The 25,637-nt window shown below is 43.8% G+C and overlaps 1 protein-coding gene across 1 annotated transcript in view; it reads right to left on the bottom strand.

Annotated features, from left to right (window-relative positions):
* CHN2 (chimerin 2) overlaps nt 1–25,637 on the bottom strand; it is a 295,322-nt gene that overhangs the window by 69,335 nt on the left and 200,350 nt on the right. The window contains exons 4-6 of the mRNA XM_043966788.1: nt 24,432–24,463; nt 18,663–18,776; nt 16,766–17,051 (exon numbers count right to left, since the gene is read on the bottom strand). Coding sequence (XP_043822723.1) covers nt 16,766–17,051; nt 18,663–18,776; nt 24,432–24,463 — 432 coding nt within the window. The remainder of the gene's footprint in view (nt 1–16,765; nt 17,052–18,662; nt 18,777–24,431; nt 24,464–25,637) is intronic.

Raw genomic sequence — 25,637 nt, 5'->3', positions numbered from 1 at the left:
CTTCTTTGCTTTGAAGAATGATTTCCACTAAGCCAATGACCAGCACACCATAGCCAGGAACAGATACTACAAAATGTGCAGAGGAGATGCCAGAGTTTTTTGTTTTGTTTTGGTGGGGGAGGAGCAGTGGTTAGCTTGCCTCTGGGAAACTGCAAAGTTCTCTTAAAGATGCCAAGCATTTCCCTGAAACAAAGGCCCATCTTTTTCATGTCACTGTTTTTCTGTGGATTTTGTATGGCTGAGATCTAAATTACAGAATCAAAATTACAAAAATTACCACAGATTTAAAGTTTAGTATCCCCCAAAAGGCTTGTTGGAGAGAAGTAGATTTGGGGGTAGATTTATAAGAGTCTGCAGCATATACTCAAGAAGTATTTATTAAGCTCTTTGTGCCAACATTACACTGAAGGTTGGGCATATGAAAATAAAAATAAAGGAGTCCTTGTCCTCAAAGAACTTACACTCTAAGTGGAAGAGAAACACACACATAAATGAGGTTTTTACTCCTTCTGCATTCCGTTTAATGAACTGAACTTACTCTCTATATATGGGAAATGAGTTCCCTCAAATATTCAAATTCTTCCAGGTTCCTGAAATTTAGTCATGGAAATGCCTGTAGACCTCTAATGGTCATTATGAAAACCAGCACCTTCAGTACTCCAAAGTGATCAGGTCAGATGAGAGGGTCACAGAGTTGTGGCTCTTGTTATTTCAGAGCTTATCAACTACAGTCCTTTCATTGTACACATGAGGAAACTGACACCCAGATATTAAGTACCTTGCCCAGACATGTGAGGCCGGGCTTAAGGTCTTCTCCACTGATGCTGTTGACACTTCGGCCCACGTCAAGAACAGACACAAATTTTCATTAAAAAAAAGACCAACTAGGCCATTTTCTCCAGAACAGCGGCAGGATTTCCATGGCTATAAGTGAGTTAGGATGCAGACCCAGCCCGATATCCCCCAAGCTTACAGAGACAAGAGATTCTGCTCCTGAAACAGACTAGCTTAAATCGGCCACCTGCTTTCCTGAAATCTTCTAAGTATTCCCTTCAGTCCCTTTAGAAAGAAAAGATCAAAGTATCGCTTGTTCTCCCAACAACTCTATTTTCTTTTAATCAAGCCACGAGAAAGATGAGAAGGAAGGACACATGCAAAACATCCCCCAAACCCACTGTCTCGCCTGTGATCATCCCCTGGGGCAGCTTTGCCTATGATTGCTGACACCTGGATAAGGTAGGAGGGCATTAATATCTGCCTTCTCATCCATTTGCATTCTGACATACATACACACACACATGCATATGTCTTTACAGAGGGATAACTCCCTCTCAGGTACCCTGAAGCCCCTTCCACTCTGGGATTGAGCTCAGTTGTTAGAAATCCTTTCAAGCATTAATAAGTGCTCATCACTTGATGAACCTGCTTCTCTGTAACTCTTCCTCGTAGCTCTTAGTTGGCTCATCTGGAGCCAAGCGGAATGATGACGACACCTGCCATGTATGTAGCACTTACAGGTTTATACATTGCTTTCTATATCATCTCATCCAAGCCACACCACAATCCTGAGAGGGAGGAGCCATTATTATCCCCATTTTATGGATAGGGAAACTGAGCCTAAGGGAGGTTAAAGTGCCTTACTGTGAGAAATGGGTAGCTGTCTCCTCTCAATGTGGATATAACAGTCAGTCATACTCCCCCTGACCTGTTTGTAGGACAAAGGTTTCAGATCCCCTCCTCCCCCTCAGGTTAGCAAGGTCACATGGTTCAAGGAGCCCTGGTATCAATAAGATCCACTCCAGAGTTGTGTCCATATAAGGAACTATAAGGTCCACTCCTGAGTTATGCCTATACAAGGAAGAAGGGTGGGAATACTGCGTTCTGATTAGCTAGTTTTTGTGCATAGATTGTAACCCCACCAGTGATGAAAAAGGGGAGGGTCCATTCGAGTTAGGGACTAGGGTATAAAACAGGGCCTGTGAGCCCCCTTTCTGGGTACCCACTAGCTGCACACTAGGGTACCTCCTTCTCATGAGAAGAAAATAAAACCTTTGTCACTTCGCTGCTGAGTTCCTGAGAATTATTGAGAAGAGAATGGATTATTTCCTCACACTTACCCAGGCTCACACAGCAAGGAAGTATCAGAGAGATTTGAACCTTGGTCTTCGTAACTCCAAGTCCAGTACCACTTACCTGCCCCTAACAAGGCTCTTTCGTGTGATGGGACACCCCCCCCCCATACCTCAGTCCTCTTTTCTCTGGGCTAAGCATCCATAGTTGTCTGGATGAATCCTCATATGGCAAAGAATTCAAATCCCTCACCATTCGGGGTGCTCTCTCTAGCCTGGATTCTGGCTTGACAATATCCTTTCTGAAATATGGCACCCAGGCCTAAATGGGATCATTCCGATGTGGACTGAGCGCATTTCCTTTGTTCAGACCCTCTGCTTTTACTAATGCGGTCCAAGATCCTGTTAGCTGACATGTCCCCATATTAATTCATAATGACTTTGCAGTATCACCTTCAAGCAGGAGAAATGGTGGGTCAAAAGACTTGACATCCCTACTAGTGGAAAGGGCTAAATTAGACTCTCTTAGGCCAGAAGCCCAATCCAATTAGCTCTATTGTTGGACAGGGTGATGGGGCCGGGGGAAGAGCATGAGTCATTGAAATCCAAAGCTTTTAGCCAACAGCTTCAACTTGGTCCACCCATAAAACCCTAATATCACAAACACTCAACTTTTACTTCCTTTCCCTGCCCACACTCAGAGAAATTCCTAAGAGGCAGTAAAATGACCCCCGGGGAGGAAGGGAAAGCAAAATGACTGGGCTCCTTCCTTCCCAAGAGCACTTTCCTCAAGAGCCCTACAATGGATCCTTGGTTGGGCTGGCCACGCACAGGCCATCCCAAGAGAACAAAAACCATGATATTAGCAAGGGAAATGGTCTTAATTCCAGGCTTGGGGGTAGGAAGAGAGGAATGAAGAAAGGTTCTCAGCATTTAAGTCCAAAGCGAGGTCTTTTTGACCTGGGTAGAGAACTGGTCCGTAACAGGAAAAAATCAAAGCAACCCAACAACCAAAAACCAAAGCCTGCCAGGTACTTTTCATTGGACAATAGACTTAGCTCCCCATGGAACCACAGGGACAACAAATTCACATTCTCATTTCACAGATGAGGAAGTCCTAGGTTCTGCCTTAGATTCCCTATCTATAAAATGAGGATAATAGGGTTGTTGGGAGGATAAAAGGAGATCCTATTTGTCAAGTGCTTTGCAAACCTCAAAGCTCTGTAGAGATGCTATCTTATTAGCTAGGTAGTGATTGCAAGCCTGGAGTTAGGGAGACCCGAATTCACATCTGGCCTCAGACATTTACTAGCTGGATGACCCTGGGCAAGTCTGTTTGCCTCAGTTTCCTTATCTGTAAAAATGAACTGGAGAAGGAAATAGCAAACCCCTGCAGTATCTTTGCCAAGAAAACCACAAATGAGGTCACAAAGAGTCAGGCATGACTGAAATGACCGAACAACAAAAATTATTATTAGCTGTGGATAGTATGAAGCCTGGGATTTGAACCCAAGTCCCCTGCCTCCTTGTCCTCCCTTTCGTACTGTGCCAAACTTTTATTGAACTTTGGTTTCTCCCTGAAAGAAAGACCCACCTTTTAAAATATCAGTATTCTTCTGGGGACACTATAGAGCTGTGGATCATGGAATGACAGGGCCTCCCAAAGACTAAATTTTCAGGCCATCCAGAGGACAATGGAGAGGCACAGGGCACAGGTGAGTAGGAACTTGCTTAGGAGCAGCTCAAAACACATTGTCAGAGAGTTTATGCCTGGAAATGATGGAGAGCACCATTGGTAACTCCATCACGGTGGGGGATCCAGGGGAAGATGCTTCCCTTCCCCATCCCCCCAGTACATTGGGGTAGACCCCTTCTAATGAACTCATGGGAGAACATGGGACAGGGTGTGCAGGGATAGATGGGCAGTACTCAGCATGTTTGGAGGGAATAGCCACATTGATGAGACCTCCCAAATCTATGGGGAAAAAATCCAAACAAAATATAAAAAAACCTACAGCTACAAAAACTTACCATTGCTTGCCACGAGAACTTATTTTTATACAACTAAAGCTGGTGTCAGTTCCTGGCAACTTTAAGGAAAACCTGCCACCTAGTGTCAAACCCGTATGATAGCGTGGATAAACCATCCTAGAGGCTTAGAGAGGGGCCAGAAGGGACCTCAGAGGCCATCTGGTGCAACCCTCCCATCCCCTCTTTACAGATGAAGAAACTGAGGCCAGAGAGATGAAGCGACTTACTCAAAGGCACACATTGCCAGGAAGTGTCAGACCTATAGTTTGGACATCAGAAAACCTATCCAGGCACTGCTGGTCTGAGCTTTGGTTATAGCTGCATCTTATGGAAACCTTCTTTGAACCAGTTGGGAGAAAATCGTCAGCCCCCTTTAGAAGATCAGCATTCCATTCATACCGTTCCTCTGGTTGTGGATTTGCCAAGTCCAAATAAACGAAATCTCACTCTACTACCACGTTGAACATTCAGTATGTGTGTGTGTGTGTGTGTGTGGTGTGTTCTGAGATATTCTGAGGCACACACTGCCTGTGGGACCCTCGGCAAGTCATAGAACATTTTGCTCTAGGTAACTCTAGGAACTCTAGGGGTGGCTAGGTGGCGCCATAGTGCATAGAGAACTGGGCCTGGACTCAGGAAGGGTCATTTTCCTGAGTTCAAATCTAGCCTCAGATACTTACTAGCTGTGTGACCCTGGGAAAGTCACTTAACCCTGTTTGCCTCAGTTTCCTCTTGGTTAGAGATAGCATAGAGTAAAGGATAGAGTTCTGGACTTGTGCTCAAGAAGATGCTCATTCAAATGCCCCTTCCAATACATCCTAACAGTGCGACACATAACCCTTCTTTGCCTCAGTTTCCTCATCAGTAAATAGGCTCTATGGTCTATACTCACTTTCAACCTGAGAATTGATGATTTTGAATCCAGAATTATTTGGCTTTAATATTTGAAGCCACAATTTTAAATTGGTAGTAGATACCCCTCCTTGCTTATATTAAGCAACTTCTTTCTTTCATGCTCATTGACGGATAAAAGGTGTCTCCTTTACTACATTGTTTCCCAACAAAGTCATTGGTTTTCCTTTCTCTTGGACATGGAATCACCAAACTTCAAAGGCTGAAGGCCCTTTAGAAATCATCAGGTCCAACCACTCTTTGACAGACAAGGGAACAGACCCAGAAAAGCTGAAAAACTTGTGAAGGCCCCACAGAGAGTTAATGGAAGAATCACGACAAACCCAGGCTTCTCACTCCCTGGCTCAATGTTCATCCCTCCACGTCCAGCTGCCTCTGCCAGTACCTTAGTCTTAGAAGTAGTTTCATAAATCACAGCTGGGGGGCAGCTAGGTGGCAGCTAGGTGGCGCACTGGATAGAGCACCAGCCCTGGGGTCAGGAGTACCTGAGTTCAAATCCGGCCTCAGACATTTAACACTTACTAGCTGTGTGACCCTGGGCAAGTCACTTAACCCTAATTGCCTCACTTAAACAAACAAACAAACAAATAAATAAATAAATCACAGCTGGAATCCCAGCAGCCATTGGGTCTACCCCATGTCTAACAAAGTATCCCCTCTACAACCTACCCTAGGGCACCTGATGTTCCTCCTTTTTCAAAGAGGACCAATGATATCACGGGGGACTGAAGTCATTCAACTGCATGAAGGGCTAAAACTCCCACAGAGCAATGGAGAAGATAGAGGGCTAGGCTTGGAGTCAGGAGATCTGGGTTCAGATCCTGGCCCTAAAACTTGCTAGCTGTAGGACCTTTAGCAAAACACAACTTCTCTGGCACCAAATTGAGTCAAATGTTTATACTCTATGCCAGGCACTACACTAAGGTCTGGGGATGGGAAGAAAGCCCCTGCCCCCCACAGCGCCTGCTCTCAAGGAGCTCCCCATGTAACTGGGGAGATGTGAACAACAACATACAAACAAGCTACAGACTGGCTAAAATGGGTGGTCACAGGGAAGGCACCAAGACTGAGGACAGTTAGAAAAGGCTTCTTCTAGAAGGTGGGATTTTGGCTGAGGCTGGAAGGAAATCAGAGGGGCCGAGTTGAGGAAAGACAGAGCACCAGGCGTGGGGGATGAGCTAGGGAAGATGCTGGGGGGGAGGGGGGAAGGAGAAGGAGCTCAGTGTCACTGGATGCCTGAGGATGTGGTAGCGATGTAGACAGATCGGCAGAAATCCTCCCCTGGAGTCTGATGCTAAGAATCATGTAACCCACTTCACTAGGCTGTGAGGACACAGCCACCAGCACCAATGCCACCATTCTGAAATCTTAAAGTCTGCAAAGCACTTTCCTCACACAGCCAACCTTGAAGAACAATACCCACGGTGAGTTCTTATTATTTATAGCTTTCTAAGACTATAAACTTCAAGGCTAAGGCAAGAGGGGAACTGGCCGGCAGACAACCTCCTGCACATTCATAAGGCCAAATATGGCACCAACTCCGACTCATCCTCATTTGTTTTTCCACATGCTAGAAAGGAGTGAGATGAAAGCTTGCTGGCAGACCTCTTATCACTGTGGGGTTTAGTCAAATGATGAATCAGGTCCTGCCAACCCTTCGGAAATGTCCACTGACTGAAGACTCATGTGGGAAGGGGCTTGGTTGGTCTGGGATGAATACCTCTTTTTCTGTCTCCCTCAACACTCGCCCTTCCTTATAAAAGCAATTCAGCCCAGAGTGAAAAGTTGATGAGAACAGTGCTACCGAGTGATTGGGCCTCGCTATTCATAAAGGGAAATGACGCTGGGAGTGGGAAATGATTCTGAGCATAATTTCCTATGTAGACCTTTCAAACTATCCAAACCATAATTCACTGTGGGAAGAGGATGGAACGTTTTCTTTATACCTCAATTTCAGGGAAAATTAAAGCATACTTCATAGGAAACTTATGACCTAGAATAAGCTCTGGCCTTGGCCCTGTGCCATCATCCCAGCACAACTACATTCAGTAGAAGCCTGCTGGAAGACATTAGGATTGGACAGCCAGGTATTGTTTCTGATACTTAGTACTTCAAGGATCAGCGATTTTGCTTATATGGGTGCCCTCTCACCAAAGTAGATTCCAACCCCTCCATGACTCGGCCAATGGAGTTTGAGATACTGTGGCCAAAGAAGTCATCACCAGCCTTATGGCTAAAAACACTCCTCTCTCAACTTAGCCAGGTTGGACAAGTGAAGACCATTCCCAGAACCTTTCCAGATCTGCTGGTAGAGCCTCCGAGGAACTGTGGCTACCTCCATACCTTGATGAGATGGTGGGAGAATCCTTCTATGATCCATAATAACAGAGCAGCAATTCCAGAACCTGGGACACACTCAGGGTATGAGGAGGGCAAAATCTAACCATGAATGTGCTAGCAGGAGAGGGGGTTGCCTATCTGCTCCCCTGCTTCAGATCTCTTTAAAAATAATAAGTTAATTGTATGTGCATCCATTATCTCTTTCTCCTGATGCCCCTCCTCCAAACTGAACAATTTAGGGGAAAAAGCCCTCATGACAAATGTGCATAGTTCAGTCAAAAAGATCCCCCACATCGGCATTTTTAAATCCACCACCTCTCTGGAAGAAGGTGGGTGGCATGTTTCATCATTGGTCCCCTGGACTCATCACTCATCATTGGGTTGATCATTGTTCTAAATTCTTTTAAGTTGTTTTTTTTTCTCAATAATATTGTCATCATTGTATAAACTGTTCTCCTGATTCTGCACTGGATCATAGAGGAATTAGCCATTTCCTCTGAACCTGTCCATTTGGTACAGTAATTTCCATTCATGCATATGACCTAACTTGCTGATCCAATCTCCCTTTAGTTTCTGGTTTGGGGCTACTATGAAAAGGGATGTTATAATAATTTTTTTGCATACAAAGGTGCCTTTCCTTTTTCTTTGATCTCTTTAGAATACAGGCTGAGTAGGGGCATGTTGGACTCAAAGGCTCTGTCCCAGGACTCTCTTTAGGTCCCCTCTGGACCCACGAGGTCCTTCTCAGGACCCTGTTTGATTTCCTGGCTGCACTTACTGCTCTCCTCAACTATATCTAGTCACAGGTTGAAAGGTGAAACCTTTGACTTCTTAGTAATCAAGACAAGTTGAAAGAAAAAAGGGAAGAAAGGGATGACAAAGAAACCCATAGGGAAGTGATAAAATTGTATTTCCAGCCTGTTGTTATCTCTAAACTCTCCTGATTCCTGAAATTCATCAGGTTTGTAAATGGAAGAGAGGCAGGAAGTGAAATATTAACTGGGGAAATTCTTCAGTGATTAATTATAAGAACAGACAAAGCCAGCAGACATTTATAAACTGCCACCATAAAGCAGCCAGACATGTCATTATTAAGAAAGGAGCAATCCCTGTTTTACAAACCGCCATAGAAACAACAAAAACAAACAATCCACTCCAGAGCCTGGATGCTTGAATGCCCATGAGTGTCAATGCAAATCGTCTGGGCGAGAAGGGCTGACTGCTGCTTGCTTCAGCCCCAGCATGAGCATCAGGCCTCAGGCACAAGAACACCTTCCACCCCAGGTGGCAGTGGAGAGGGCCAGGTCCCTGGGTCTCTGCTCCACTGTGGACACAGCAATAGCTCATAGGATCCACTCACAGCTGCAAGAAACCAGGTAGGTCATAGCTCTAGTCCAAAGTGCTCATTTCATAAATGAGTAAAGTAAGAGAAAGCAAATGGCGACCCATCTGGCTCTTGATGTCTTCTCCTGTGAGAGGGCCTTCCATCTTCCATCCCTGGATATAGCTTGTATGTGCCTGGATATTTTTGTGTTTGCTTCTCTGTGAAGACTGTGCATTCTTCTAACAGGATGTAAGCTCCTTGAGCTCATGGACTATTTAATTTTTCTTTGAATCCTCAGTGTCCAGCACATGTTGCTGTTCGGTCACCTCCTACTCCTTCTGACCCTGTATGGGGTTTTCTTGGCAGAGATAGCAGAATGGTTTGCCATTTCCTTCTCTAGCCCATTTTACAGGTGAGGAAACTGAGGGAAACAGGGTTAAATGACTTGTCCAGGATCACACAGTGTCTGAGGGCAAAGTTGAACTGAGGTCTTCCTGACTCCAGAGCCAGCATTTTATCCACTGTATGTGCTTAGTAAATGCTTGTTGATTTAATGAAAGTTAAAACACACACACACCCACACACACACACACACACCCCTCTCACAAATGATGTGAAAGTAGTTTTTTTTTTTTGGCAAAGATTCAGGATTTGCTCTGTCTGTAGGTGATGAGTTAAAGCCTATAGATCCACTGGTCTCTACCTTCCTTGATCCTCTAAGGAAGTTACCCATCTATTTATGTTGAGCCTTGGCTCAGTAGCTGTCACAGAGTGGGCGCTCAATAAATGCCTATTGATTTGTTGATTGAAGTGAATTACAAAGCAGAGGAACAATAGCCAGCTCACCTGGTCTTCACTACAACCCAGGGAGGTGGGTGCTATTATCACCTCCATTTTGTACTTGAGGAATTTCAGGCTTAAAAAAGTTAGGTCAAAAAAACCCAACAACTTAGGTCATTTCCCAGGGTCACTCTCAGATAAGGAAGGGTCTGAAGGAGGATTTGAACTCAGGACTTCCTGATTCCAAGTCTAGAATTCTACCCACCTTGATGCCCTAATAAGTGCCCTTAGATCAGAGCCAATGTGTCCAGTTGCTTGTTTGAGACCATACTCTCTTGTCTTTTCCTAACTCTTTAGGAGCCCCGCCTAGCTGGTATGACTCCACTGGCCACAAGATGGCAGTGTGCCTGCAGAGAGCCCTTCCAGGCTACATCCTTTTTCATGCTTTGGAAGAGGGACACCCCGCTTTCAGAGGCAGACTATTTATTATAACATCCCTGATGGTCAGGACTCAGCCCTGTACTTGGTTTCTTTAGGCACTCAGGCATTGTGGGGGGAGTCTGGGGACTCGTCCAAGGAGGCACTTTCAGGGAGGGGGAATACAAGGTGATGGCAGCTGCCAAACTGGGTTCTAAGACTCAGAGATGAGCCTCGCCTCCTCTAAGCCTCAGGGGATTTCTGTACCTGAGGACTGGACAGATCGAGCTCTGGTAAGTTAGAGATGCCGGCTCCTGACCTTCTCTACTGCCACTGCTTTCCTTTGGGTTCGAGGGACCATTTTAATGGACATGCCTGATTTCTGTGTAGCACTTCAAAATGTCTAAAGTGCCTTGAACAAATTTGAGCCTCGTGGCAATCCTGTTAGGCAAGCACATCAGGTATCACTAATCCCCTTTTTGCAGAAGGGAAAACTGAGACTCGGAGCTGTTAAATGATTTGACCAAGATCACACAAAGGAAGGAGTCGGAAGTGAGATTTCAGTCTTACTCTTTCCAACTCCAAGTCCACCATGACGTCTCCAATGACCCTATGCTTCTCTACACCCTAGCCTCTTAAACTGTGGGTCTTGGGGGTTGCAAAAAATTTGGCAACAGTAAAAGATTATGTACACTTATTTTATATCCTATATACCTGGGGTCATGTAAAATTTCTCAGGCAAAAAGGGGTCGTGAGTGGAAAAAGTTTAAGAAGCCATGTTCTACACCATGTTGACTTGGAATTACAGTTTAATAAATGAGTGAATAAAGGAATGAGTGAATCAAAGAGCATCTGATAAGTCAGTCACTGTATCAGGCACCAGAAATACAAAGAAAAAAAATGGAATAATTCTTGCCACCAAGGAATTCACATTGTTGTGGAGAAACATCATGACCTATGCTACCAAAACAATACAAATATTTTTTGCATATTTATTCTTTATCAGTTTCCTAGGAACTTATGACAAAGTTCACTTGCAGGGATATTTGAAAGTTCCACTTTCTCCCTCTATCCATATTACTTGTTGTATACTTTGTTTTTATTCAACTGAGTACACATTGTTTCACCCTAGTGGAATGTATGCTTCTTGATTTCAGGGGCTGTTTCATTTTTAGATCTCTGGTGCTTAATAATTGCTTGAATAAGTGAATGAATGAATGAATGCGTATATGCTGAACTAGAATTTCTTTTTGAAAAGACAAACTAGCAGGAAGCCTCTCAAACTTGGGTGGGCCAGTTCTTTCTCTTAATCATAAAACACTGTCAGTTTCCCCTGATCTAAATGTAATATGTTCTCTCTGGCTTACCTTAGAGATGATCAATAAGACAAATGGACAAATGAATAAAATGGAAGTAACTTGGCACATAAATCCCATCTCTTCTTGTAAGGAAGGACTATTCAGAAGCTGAACCATTCCACTCATTAAAACCTTCGTTATTTGCTATTATCGAAGGCGACAGGCACCCCAGGCAGTTCTAAGTCATTCGATTCATTCGCGCCTTCCCTTTTCTACTTACTGTTGCCATGGCAACTGCCCATTGACCTGCCCATCGGGGAAACAGAATCTCTGGAAAGACCCAAAACGTTTCATAAATTTGCTTGTCAATGCGGGTCAGGAAGGAACAGCCAGATTTTTACTGAATGATTTACAAAGCCCACTAATGGAGCGAGCAGCCCCCAGGGTCTCACTCCAGCTTTTTTTTTGGGGGGGGGGGTTCACTTAGTAAGGACCAACTATCATTTAGAGTCCGAGGGGGTAACCTGTTTCAACCTCTCTCTAAGCCTGCCTCTATGCTTCAAGTTTCTGCTCTCTACTTTGTTTGTTGTTGTTGTTGAGTTGTATCTGACTCTCTGTGATGCCATTTGGGGTTTTCTTGGCAGAGACACTGGAGGGGTTGGCCATTTCCTTCTCCAGCTCATTTGACGGATGAGGAAACTGAGGCAAACAGGGTGAAGTAACTTGCTCAGAGTCACCCAGCTAGGAAGTGTCTGAGGCCAGATTTGAACTCAGGAAGAAGAATCTTCCTGACTTCAAGTCCAGCACATCATCTCTACTGTGCCACCTAGCTGTTCAATATCTCTATTGAGAGGGTTCAAATGAAGTGGGTATCCCCTTGAAAGTGAGCCCATCTTAAAGTAATTCATTTCAACCTTAATTTGATCAGCAAAGAATGATTGCCATAGGAGAGTGCTGCCATGGGGAAAATGCACCTTGAAGGCTTTGCTTTTCTTTCCTCACTGAAAAGTATGATTCTTTCCTCAGCTTTTCTGGGACTGAAGATGAGGAGTTGAAGACATGCAGTCTAACCTGGATGTAAGTGGTTGTGCCAAATGACACTTCATCAGGCTTACTAGGGAAATCACTTTAAAAAAAAAAACTTTTTTGGTGAGGCAATTGGGGTTAAGGGACTTGCCCAGGGTCACACAGTTAGTAAGTGTCAAGTGTCTGAGGCCAGATTTGAACTCAGGTACTCTTGACTGTAGGGGCAGTGTTTTATCCACTGCACCACCTAACTGCCCCTGGGAAATCACTTTTACTCAGTTTTTCACTTGATGGCTAGTTGGACGTCACACAATAGTGGGACTCACTGCCCTTGGATTGGGAAGTACAAGTAAACAGTTCTCAGGATTGTTCAAGATTTGTTTCACAGTTCCAATGTGTGATTTTCACAGCTATGAAGGTTGGCTCACTTTTTTTCTTTTCTCAATTACTTTAAAACTCATATAAACAACAAAGGTAACCAAAATCAGGAGAATGAGCTACACGACAGAAAAATAAGCAGAAATAATGCCCAAAGGCAGTGGAACTCAGAGTGATTGCAATGACTAACCTTGGTCCCAAAGAGTGCATGAGATGACACATCTCCTCTTGGGGAGAGAAGTAAAGGAACATGGGCATAGACTGTTGCATTTGATGTATCAGATAGTCATTTTTGCAAGTTGGTTTTGTTTAACAGGTTTTCATTTTTAGGGTCACAGGTCTAGAGTGGGGAGAGACCTCAGAGACTTTTGAGTCATGGGGTTCTTTTTGTGTCATGGACTCCTTGGGTAGCCTGGTACAGCCTCTGGACCCTCCTCTCTGAATTATTGATTTTTAAATTTCATAATAGAGGTAAATGCTAAATTTAAACTCGAGGCTAGTGAAAACAAAGATGCCATTTCCCGCCCCCCCCCATTCAAAGTGACAGATCTCCTGAAATCCTCTATTCATAGACCACTTGGAGGTTGGTGGACCCCACATTACGAACCTCTCATCTAGTCTAATCCCTTCAAATTACTACCAACGAGGGAACAGAGACACATAGAGGTTATTAAGTGACTTGATTAAAATCAAAACAGCTAGGAAAGTCCAAAGGTAGGATTTGCATCCAGGTTCTTTGCCTCCAGAGCCAGGGCTCCCCCGACTTACAAGGTAGGGTTCCAGCGAGTGTGTGTGCATGGGAGACTTGGGGGGTTATATAGCACAGAATGACTTTGGGGTAAAAACAAAAGCTATCCATAAACACACCCAGACACATACACATAAACATGTGCAAGGAGAGGAGATCACCATTCAAGAAAATGGCTTTGGAGCAGACTTGGTAAACTTATATCTATCTATCTATCCATCCATCATTATCTATCTATCTATCTATCTACCTATCTACCTATCTATCTATCTATCTATCTATCTATCTATCTATCTATCTATCTATCTATCTATCTATCTATCCATCCATCCATCCATCCATCCATCCATCCATCCATCCATCCATCCATCCATCCATCCATCCATCCATCCATCCATCTATCTATCTATCTATCTATCTATCTATCTATCTATCTATCTATCTATCTGTCTATCTAGCCTTCTATCCATCTATCTATTACATACACACACATATATGTATGTATGTATGCATTGCTCTAGGATGAAAAACAAATTGTGAGTTGAGAATGTTGTTTTTAAAGCAAAGAGCTAGAAGCCTGATCAACTTCGTCAGTGATTTAGTTCAAAAGGAAGCAATAGTTTCTCTGGCAATATGGAAGCTGCAGGAGAGGAGAAGTGATGACAAATCATCTTTTTCATGAAACAGCTGCTTGCCGTTGGATGGAAGCTCATTCTCCTGGACTAGGAAGCTCAATGAGAAAATCACTTAAGACCATCTTCCTTTCCTGCCAACATGGCAACCTGACCCCTCTTCCTCCTCCCTGTTTTGGATCAGATTCCTTGCAACCCTGTGAGAGCACTGGAGACTCCTTGGTCTAGGTGCTGGTCATATCTAACAGGGGGTGGCTGGGTGGGGGTGGGGGACATTCTCGGAATAACAGATTAGCCACAAGCAGAAGGAGCCATCTTGGCTCTGCCCTGCCCTGCCCTGCCTCCTGATATCTGTCCTCACCTTTGCTTGCTTTAGAAGATCTGCCCAGCATGGGCTCCATCGCTGCACAATCATCTGGCCGGCTGTCACTTTGTTTCAGGGGAACATGTTAGGGCCAAGCAAAGCAGATGGTTTGTAAAGGGGCCACATCCAAAAAAACAAAAACCCCAACAACTCTGTGAGCAAAGTGTGGTGTTGTCTTTCAAAACTACAGGAACAAGGGCAGAATGAAAACAGTTCTTGGCCATCCTGTCCTTCTGTCACAGGGGCACTTACTCTTTTTATACCACAGACTTCCTTGTCAGTGTGGTAAAGCTGTTGCTTGTCTTCTCAGAACAACCTTTTTAGTTGCATAAAATAAGAAAGCCTATGCTTACAAAGGAAACCAATTACATTGCAATACAATTATTGAAAGAGTTTTGAGAAATCACTTATGCAGGCTAAGAATCCTTGCATCATACACCCATCCTCCCTCCAGACATCATATACTCTCAGTCACTAACTTCCCAATCCCCTCAAAGGCAAGACCAGTCATGTGGAAAGCCATGATCACTGTCTTCTGATCTGCCCAGGCAGAACAGCAATCACAATCATGGTCCTGCCTACTATGTACCAGGCACTGTGCTCATCCTGGAAGATACAGAGAAAGGCAAAAGACAGTCCCTGCTTTCAAGGGGCTCAAAGCCTAAAGAGGAGACAAGATGAAAACAACTAAGGACAAACAAGACAGAGACAGGAAAGAAGCGGCAAAGGGTAGCATGAGTGTCAGGGGGAATCAGGGAAGGCTTCTTGTAGAAGGTGGCACATTAGGATTAGAAAGCCAGGGAAGCCCAGAGGTGGGGACTGAGGAAGGAGAGAGTGCTTGATGTGGGGACAGTCAGTAAATGGCTGGATACCTTGGAGAACATTTATAAAGAATGACATTTCTATGGAACCAGGGCTGGTTTCCACTTTGTTGTTTGTTTGTTTGTTTTTTTTTGGGGGGGGGTGAGGCAATTGGGGTTAAGTGACTTGCCCAGGATCACACAGCTAGTGTTAAGTGTCTGAGGCCGGATTTGAACTCAGGTACTCCTGAATCCAGGGCCGGTGCTTTATCCACTGCACCATCTAGCTGCCCCCAGGTCTCCACTTTGGAAAGTAGCCACATCAGATGTCAAGATTTCATAATTCTTATCAAGCTGCAACCAATCTTTTTTTTTTGTGGGAAAAAGGGGTTTAAGTGACTTGCCCAGGGTCACACAGCTAGTAAGTGTCAAGTGTCTGAGGCCAGATTGAAACTCAGGTCCTCCTGAATCCAGGGCCAGTGCTTTATCCACTGCACCACCTAGCTGCCCCCAGCAACCAATCTTGATGGCAGAGACCTGATGGAGAAGCTTCTCTCCCTTCTCCTAGTTGGGGATTGGTAGACTCTAGGTGTAGCATGAAGCAGGCAATTTCGGACATGGAGGCTGACTTGTTAGAAGGATGCTTATTTATGTACAGGTTGCGCCTCCCCAAAAGAATATAAACTCCTCAAATGTAAAAACAAAAATATAAACTCCTCCTTTTCCCCAAAGTAAAGCACAGTGCCTAGTACCTAGCAAGTACTTCATAAATGTTGGTTGGTTGGTTTAGTCTGTTGTGGTGGGAAGAGAGTCATTGGGAAGTGGCATTGACATAAAAGAAAGGATATCAAGACAACATTTAGGAAAAGAGAAAGAAAAACTAAGATCTGTACTATAAAACTCCCCACAAGCCTATTTTGTGCATGCATAGAACTACAGGGAATTGAAAGTCCTTTTCCCTGTGTGGGAAATAGTCCAGTAAGGTTCATAATCACAGCATCCCAGATCTCAGAATTGGAAGGTACCCAGGAAGCTAAGACTAACCTGTACCTGGATGGGAATCTCCTCTCCACATCACTAATAAATGCTCATTGATCCTCCCCTTGAAGGTTTCCAGTGGTGGGGCAACCCAATCCCCACCCCTCCCCCGCCCCCAGCCATTCCAGTTATGGAAGGGTCTCTTAATAAATTCTTACTGGTTGATTAACTAGGGGGTTGTTCCTTATTTTATGATTCGATATGCCACTCTTTTGACTTCCACTTAGTGTTCCTAGTTCTTCCCAAGTAGAGTAAGGATGTTCCATCCCCCATTTCACAGCCCTCCAATTACTAACATGTTGAGCCAAATGCTGATTTCAAATACTAGAGTTATTATCTATTCTCTGCTAAAGGCAGAGAGACATTCTCAAATAGTAATTAAGGGGAAAGGGCTCTTTGCCATGGTCATTGGTCAATTTCAATGCTCCAAACCATATTTTCAATGTCTGCTTAATGAACAGCAAGTTGAAGTGATTCTTCCCTCTCCAAGAGCTTCAGTAGACTCACTGGGGATTTTCAAAGCACTTGACAACATTTTTAAAAATCAGCCTATTAAGTGAGGAATAAAAACCACAAAGGTCAATTTCTTTCTACAGATCAAGCCTTACCTTTTCAACTGCTGGATGCTCTTCACTGGTTACACTTGTTTTTCTCGATTCATTTTTTGACCTGCTCAGTCTCCTGGATACCTTCTCTCTTAGCAAAGTGGCATAGCCAATGTGTTCATAGATAGGGTTTGTTGTCATTTTGGAAATGTATTCAGAGGCTTTTGTTTCTATGTACAGCGTGATCAAGCCATCTGTCACCAAGTCGTGGATGGATTCAAACCTCTTCTCTCCCACAAAGTGTTTCCCATCATAGAAAAGCCGGTAGTTAAGGGTCTGGTTTCCAAACCTGCATATTGGAGAATGAGAGGATTCATTAGCAGCTGTGATGATACAGGCATTATTAGAACAATCAGACAAGCAGACATGCAAATAATACTAGCACCACCATTCATCTCATCCTCAAAGAGGAACCACAGTATAGGTCAGTTCCAACTTAGTCCAAACAACCTGAGGACTGGTCTAGAAACAGCTGAGGGGAGGGAGAGGACAGGGGTTTGTTGCCATTGCTGTGGACCACCCTGCTGCTTCTGAAGTATTGGGTCTTCTGTGGCCCTCTGCCCCACTTGGCACACCTGCACTCCTGCTTCTAGACCTCAGCAGGGTCCATGGAATTATTGCCAAGGGTCTGTGACTGTCCTTTTATCTTTATTTAGCTCCAACATAATATGCAGCATGAATGCTAGCATAATAAATGAGCAAATATCCCTGCTGTGGACTGAATATATAATATGTCTCACACATATCTATGTCAGACTAATTTTCAAATGTGTAAAGATGCTGTTGGGCTAAATGGGATGCACATTCACTTAAAAGCAGGAAATAGCAAGGTGACCTCAGAGTCAGAAATACCTGGGTTTAAGTCCTACTTAGGACTGAAGCAAGCTCAGCTGACCTTAACTACACAACCACAGCTTCCTTCTGTGCACTGGCTACCACTGCTCCTGGGTAGCCTTCCAGCTCCTGCCCTGGGGCCATGCTGGCTGGGAAACTCACTAGAGCTGGTCCCCCTCCTTCATCCACCCAACTATGCTCCTCCTTTTTCTACCACTTGTTTTGGGGCCAACGTTTGGTCAACAGAAACATTGCTTATGGAAGAGAATGTCATTTAATTGCCCTGTGGTCCTCATCATTATCTCTATGCCTTTACCCTTCCTTGGCCACAATTCTCCTATACATATTGTCTCTCATTATTAGAATGTAAGCTACTTGAGGGCAGGTACTGGATCACTTTTGTAGTTGTATCTGCATATGGTCAGCACCCTGTCTAGCACATGGAAAGTTCTTAACAGGTGTCCCCCCCCCCATTTTTTCATTCATTCATTCATTCATTCATTCATTCATTCATACTACCTATATGATCTTGGGCAAATCGCTTACTCTCTCAATACCACCAGGGAATTCTCTAAATACTCTAAGGTACATAAGAATTGCCGACCTACATTGGTGAAGGGAGTCCCCACTTTGGAAGTTTCTACCTTGCTGTGATCATGGGTCTGGATGGCTGAGAAAAAAAAATACTGCAGAAATGTACCAATGTGTGAAGGTTCTGTGCACCAGGAACACTCTGTGTGCACACACTGCTCCACTTTCCTCCCTCCCCTCCCCCACCCCACCCCAGCCCAATTTGGATCATAACTTGTCTATGACTTGGTAGATAAATCCTAGGGAATGAAATACTTTTAATAGAGAATTTAAGTGACTTGCCTAAAGTCATACAACTAACTTGTCAGAATCAAGTGGAATTTTAACCCAGGTTTTATTAATTCCAAGCCCAGAATTCTATCCACTACAGCAAGATCCCTCATTAAGTAAATGACAGTAAATAGTGACAAGAAAAGAAGTGACAAAATGTAGTAAATGACTCTCATTTCATTAGTGCAAATGCTACGAAGTTTACCTCAGTGCTAATGTGTAGCAGCCTGGCTGTCGCTGGCTTTCTCTGAGAATATACGCCCCCTCGGCACCCCCAAGAAGCTCGTCGGCTTGCTCGCGAGAGATGATCCCATGAAACCTATGGAAGGAGAACAACATCATAGCCCGAGAAACTTTGGTAAGAAGAGACAGCATGGCAGGTATGGCTCATTTACATATTAAGACCAACAATAGGCACAGGTGAGGTGATGCCCTGGGAAGTAATGCCCTCAGGTAGGGAAGAAAACAACTGTGAAGTAGAATTTCAGAGTGCCCCACATGAGGTCTGCCTTGCTAATGGTGACAGAGACAGGAAGACTCATAGGCATCCCTGAGCAATCTGGGGCATTGGCCTGTTAGAGCAAGAGACAGACACTCGGAAGGTTCAACTTCCAATTTGTCCCCTAGCTATGCTTTCTCCTATGGCTAAAGACTGGAGTCCCTGAAGTACACGGCTGTTTATTTGTTTTTACTGTGGCCCTTGGGTAATCCACTCACCTACTCTGAACCCCACTTTCCTCATCTTCTTCCTCCTTGAGGGAAGAGACTGACTTTGGGGTTCATACTCCCAGAGCATAGCAGATAGTACTTAATCAATGTTGATTGATTGATTGATTAGTAAAATGAGGATAATATTATCAGTTGAGAGGGACAGCTTGAAATATGCTGACTATGGTGGTGGGCCAGACTGTTAACTTCTCAATAGACACCCCACACGCCGACCCCCTACTCTATAAGGTTTTCAGTTGCAAAGCAGTCATTCATCTGCATTGGCAGAGGGGTATTCCTCACTAGGAGTTCCCTACAATCTTAAAATGGACACCCACTCATGCCTAAGCAAGAGGACTCTGTCTGGATCCTCCCAGGAAATCACTGACTGAGAAATAAGGACTCACTCTCCCTGCTAGGTGACTTTTGCAATTTTCTTCCTGGGCATCAAATTGAACACAGCCCTAAAGGGCCAGACCACAGTTCTTTTTTCCACTTCTGTAAAGATACCAGAGGTGCACCCAGGATGGCCATTGGTTATATCCCTCATGCTCAAAGCATTGCCAGCCCAGTGTCTTTTTGAGTCTTTGGGGGACATCCTGTCTCCCTGGTCTCCTGAGCAGTTTGTCATCTGTAATGGATGACAGCCTGCTCTTACCCATCATTCACCTCTCCTCTTGCCCTTTGGGTGAGCCTCAACTTAATCTTCCTGAGGCTATGGTATTTGTGGGTCACATGCTTCACAACCTCACAGGAAGGATGTTGATGTTAAAAACATCGGAGAAGCAAATGTGTTACACTTTCCCCAAAGGCAGTCCACCCTGCTGGCCTCCTGCCTCTCCACTCTGGATCCAGATAATTTTTTCTGTGTGGTGCCTGTCTAACACATATGTACCAATGGGCAAACTCTCTGCAGAATGTCCCTCAAACTGCATGCCATGCTCTGGACAGGAGGCAAACATTATGATCCCATTCATGCAGCCCAAGGTCCCACCAGCTCCTCTGAGAATTACATCCCACAGTTGCCTGCTGTGAGTTTGTGTTAAGCTGAAACCCCTTGACTGATGCTTAATTACAAGCCTGAGGTATTTTTGTAGTTAACACAAACACTGAGGTCTTTTCTCACATGAATAGTTGTATCCATCTCCTTCATCTGTACTTGAATCTAAATTCAGAACTTTGTATTCAGCCTTTGTCAATTCAGTCCAACTTGCTTTGTCAGTTCAGTCCAACTGTTGCAACTGGTTACATTTGTTTTCTGAATTCTATGGTTTCAAATGGTCACACAACTTTGAAAAGTGGGACTGTCTGAATAGGATAGGCTGAAGTCATTTTCTCCTAACAGCTGGATTCTTGATCAGTGAACTCCTATGTTTCCCACAAGTTTTCCATAGATGGTCCTTCCAATGTGTTGGAGACCTTCTTTGCTTCTTCTCAGTGTCTCCAGGGTACCAGTGGAGTGCTCTGTTCACTCACCTATCAGCCTTCACTGTTGCCACATGGCTGGCCCATCTTCTTATCCTAGACTGCCATCCCTGATGACATATTTTATTCCTGTTTTTCTTTGGAGCATTAGCCATCCCTCTTAAATGCATAGCATCTGAGATTTTGATGTGGGAGCCTTTGATATCTTCATTCAGTGTTCAGAAACATGAGGGGACTCAGGACCTTGCCATTGGGGGATCCTTTAAAGCAGCTGGGGATGCTAGGGAAGAGAAGGCTCCCAGGGAACATGAAAGCTATCTTCTAGTATTTGAAGGGCTGCCCCCATGATGGAGGGTAGACTTGTTCTGCTTGGTCAGAGAGGGTGATGGGGAGCAGGTTGGGGCAGGGGGAGTTGCAGGGAGGCAACTTTAGGTTTGATGTTAGGAAAGCTCCTAATAATGGAGTCGTTAGAAGGAGAATGGGTGGCAGTGGGAGGTAATGGCTTCTTCCTCACCAGATGTCTCTAAACAAAAAAGGGCAAATAGGAAAATGGCAGCAATTGCTGACCCAGTGGGTTACTTAACAATCACTGCAACATCTGTCTCAGAATGATCCAAATATTGGGGGCAGTGAGGTGGTGCAGTGATAGAGCACGGGCTCTGGAGTCAGGAGAACCTGAGTTCAAATCCAGACTCAGACACTTGACAGTTACTAGCTATGTGACCCTGGGCAAGTCACTTAACCCCAGTTGCCTCACCAAAAAAAAAAAAAAAAAGAAGGATCCAAACATGTCTTGAGGAGATTGTGAATGAAGTGAATGGCAAAATGCAGTGTGTGAGAAAATAATTATTAATAATGGGCAACTAGGTGGTGCAGTGGAGTCAGGCCCTGGAGTCAGGAGGACCTGAGTTCAAATCTGGCGTCAGACACTTAACACTTACTAGATGTGTGACCCTGGGCAAGTCACTTAACCCCAATTGTCTCACAAAAAATAATAATAAATAATGTTTTTTCCCACCTCCCCCTTGAAAGTTTAACTCAGGAACTTTAGCTGGTCTCTTTCAGAGCCAGCTCAAAGGTACAATAGAGATGAGATTGATTAGCTCAGTGAAGTAAGGAAATTAAAACCACACCCATTTGAATGTGCCTTTGCCCTCAGGATACAGGAGTGGCACCCCTCTATTCCTCTCCCACCTTCCTGCCACCTAAAGACACTCTAGCTGTGAATGTACAGCCCTGATCGGACTAGTCAAGAACAAGTGATGATACAGAGATGAAATGCATGTAGGGCAGGTCTCCTTTACATGAAACAAATCTTCCTGAGAAGATGGTGGGTCCTGAGTTTGCCCCACTGTGTTGGTTGCGTGGCCTTACAGGTTCAACCCTATGAGAACATTTGGGGGAAGATGCTCCAGGCTGGAAGTCAGGAGGCTTCATGGCCCAGGGTTCAGGGCTCAGGGCCTGCTTTCAAACCCAAGCCATTGGAGGCAGTTGGCTGAGTTCTGCAAGGACACACAAGTGATGTTAAAAAAGATGCCACTGCTATGATTAGAGAGAGGCCACAGGTAAGTGAAGACCTGACTCTGGCTGAGAGGAGGGAGGGAAAGGAGGGAGGGTTCAGTTGGAGCCTGTGAGATGGACTTGAAGAGAAATCCCCCCATTAATTCCCAAAGGGTGGAGGTAAGAGGGCAAGTGATAAAGGACTCTTTACTCCTTGGTAGAGAACAGACCTGGCTCCACTGTTCTAGCATGCCAATGTGACTGAGAGAGGAATATCGTAATAATTGTAATCATTCACATTTATGTGGTACTTTAGGGTTTTCAAAGAGTTCACCTTGGATCTAGAAAATTGGCAAAGATGACAAAGGGCCAGTTGTGGGAGGGTTGTGGGATGATAGGCACACCAGGGCAGTGTTGGTGGGGTCCTGAATTATTATAACCATTTTGGAAAGCAATTTGGAATTATGCAAATAAAGTGACCGAAATGCCTATATCCTTTGATCTGGAGAGCTCATTACTGGGCTTATGCCCTATGAAAGCCATTGATAAGAAGAAAGTCCCCATATATACCACCATATTTCTTATAGCAGCACGTTTTTGTGAGAGTAAAGAATTGGAAACAAAGTACATGCCAATTGAATGAGGAATGGCTAAACACATTGTGGTAGATGAATACATAAATGAAATATGATTGTGCTCTAAGAAATGACAAATGGGATGAATACAGAGAATCATGGAAAGATCTACATGAAATGAGGAAGAGTGAAGTCAGCAGAGCTAAGAAAACAATATGCACAATGATTATGACAATGTAAACAGAAAGAACAATACCACTCATAAAAATCAAAAAAGAAAGTTGCAAAATTATGAAGAACAAGCCTGGCTCAAAGAGATCTCTATCCTTTCCCTTTACAGAAATGGAGGTCCATGATTATTATACATATTGTATACATATAATATACAATCTATAAATATTGTACATATCTTCAGACTTTTCAATGTATTGATCAGTTATGCTGATTTTTTTCCTCCTCCTCTTCTGTCTCTTTCCCTCCTTCCCTGTCTCTCTCCCTCAATTCTTCCCTCTCTTTCTCCATCGGTTTTTCTCTCCCTCCCTCTTTCATCTCTCTGTCTGTCTCTGTCTCTCTCTCCCTTTTCTCTCCTCTTCCCCTTCCCCCACATTTAGAAAGATAGTTTTTGCTATATGGGATGACTGGGATGAGGAAGGAATGGCAAAGATACTGAGAGAAATTATGTAGATGTAAAAAAGAGACATAAATTAAAAACAAGCATAAAAAGCACACAAAGGCAGACACCCAGTGTCTATTTTTTAGCAGCTGAAATGTCAGGCAACAGCTTCCTAGCAATTCGAGTCATGAGAAAGAGAAGGAGCTTCCCTGGGAGGCATACAGTTCTTCCTCCTCAGGAATCTTCAAGGAAAGCTGCAGAACTGACACCTGCAGGCTGCTGTTGCTGAGAAAGCAAATGGAGATACTGAATGGAAAAGGGAAGGGAAGAAAAGGAAAATAACATTATTAAGGCAAGCCAAGGGAAACCTTGATTTGGGTCTCATACAGTTACATGGCAGTGATAAGGCTTTTTCTGATTTCTATCCAATCTTCCATCGGCTGAACTAGATTTAGAGCTAGAGGGGATCGCAGACACCATCTTGTCCTACACCCTCATTTTACAGAAGAGGAAACTGAAGTCACAGGAGGTTACATACCCTTCCTAAGTGTAGAAAGAGGTTTTGAACCCAGGTCCTGGGACTCCGGAGTCAGGGTTCTTGTATCACACGGGTTCCCATTACTCTCTGGACTCTGCATCCCTTTGGACAAGTCTCCCCCACATCTTCCCCAAACTGAAGCCCAAGTAGGTGCAGTGACTTTCCCAAGGTCATACAGAGGGCAAGAATCAGAAGTGGGATTTCCATCAATGTGATTGTAGTTAGAATGTTAGACAATCCAGACTTTTACATTAAATTTGAGTGAAAATGAAACAAAAGATTCCTATCAGCTTCAGTAGTGCTACTGAGGCTGTCTTCAAGTCCAGACAGTAACAGCACTCAGTCACTGCCCATTCTGAAAGGAACTTGACATGAGGAATCTCCCCTTCCAGCATCAATGGAAATAAGGCCAGAATCTGCATGTCATAAAGAAAACTGAGTACAAAGAAGTCTGATTACATTTACTCTTGGTGACTAGGTTCTTGTAGTGTGGCCATTTTGAAAAGAACCATAAATTTTAGAATATTTTAATATTTAATATCTAAGGACATACAGTATGACACACCGACTGATTACATATTAAATTATTAAAATAAAGAACAGTATAATACGTACTCTCTTCCATAATATTTTGGTCTGTTCTCCACCTATATTGAAAGAGAAAGAGAGAGAGGGAGAGAAAGAGAGAGAGAGAGAGAGAGAAAGAGAGAGAGAGAGAGAGAGAGAGAGAGAGAGAGAGAGAGAGAGAGAGAGAGAGAGAGATCCATTAATAATGCATTGGAATTCAAATCATGGAGATTAAAATACCACTCAAGTAAGCAAGGTGAGAATTCCAACGGCAACTTGATCACATTAAGGATCTGTGGATTTTTTACAGAGCTGACTGTAAAAAGAATGAAAAATATAACCTGAGTAACTTTTTTGTTGAGTCATTTTTCAATCATGTCTGACTCTTCATGGCCCCGTTTGGGGTTTTCTTGATGGAGATACTAAAGTAGTTTGCCATTTCCTTCCCCAGCTCATTTTACAGATGAGGAAACTGAGGCAGACAGGGCTAAGTGACTTGCCCAGGGTCCCATAGCTAGTAAGTGTCTGAGGCTGGATCTGTACTTGCAAATAGGAGCCTTATAACTCCAGGTCTGGCATTCCATCCACTGCACCACCTAGCTACCAACCTGAGCAGCTTACAGATGCAGAATCAGGATGCTGGGAAGAAGCCAGAGATCTAAACCCTGTCTCTGAACAAGGCAGCCTAAAAGTCACCCCCACCCCCCAAAAGGAGTTGTTTGCTTTTTAAAAAATTAGACTAGAATCCTTGCAAGAAAAAATAGACCTCCCCAAATATTTCCTTTATTTCAATAGGGAAAAAGGGTCATTACAGTCAGTTGTTGACTCGATTATGTAGAATAAAATCCAAATTATTCAAGCATAAATAAAACTTAAGTATTTAGGTCATTTTCATCTGATTTTTCCAACATAAATTTATAACAAAACATGGCAATGGTGTTTTTGTTCATGTTAATACCAGTGTTTCACACATTTTATTTTGCTTCATTTTTCATTTTAATATTTCATTTTATTTTTTGGTAATTTTTTAAATTATTGCTACCTTTTATTTTAGACCATAGTCCTTCTCTTTAACCCACCCCTACAATGGAAAGCCTTCCTAGCAACAAAGAAAAAGCATCTAAACAAAGCCATTTGATATAGTGACCACATTTGATTATATATACCACATTCTACATCTGTAGTTCCCCACCCCTCTTCAACATTGAGAGGAGGAAGGTGTGTTTCCTTATGAGTTTGCCAAGACCAAGACTT

This window comes from Dromiciops gliroides, chromosome 5 (assembly GCF_019393635.1).
Source record: "Dromiciops gliroides isolate mDroGli1 chromosome 5, mDroGli1.pri, whole genome shotgun sequence".
In the NCBI taxonomy this organism is placed as follows: Eukaryota; Metazoa; Chordata; class Mammalia; order Microbiotheria; family Microbiotheriidae; genus Dromiciops; species Dromiciops gliroides.
This window is presented reverse-complemented; position numbering and strand designations above follow the sequence as displayed.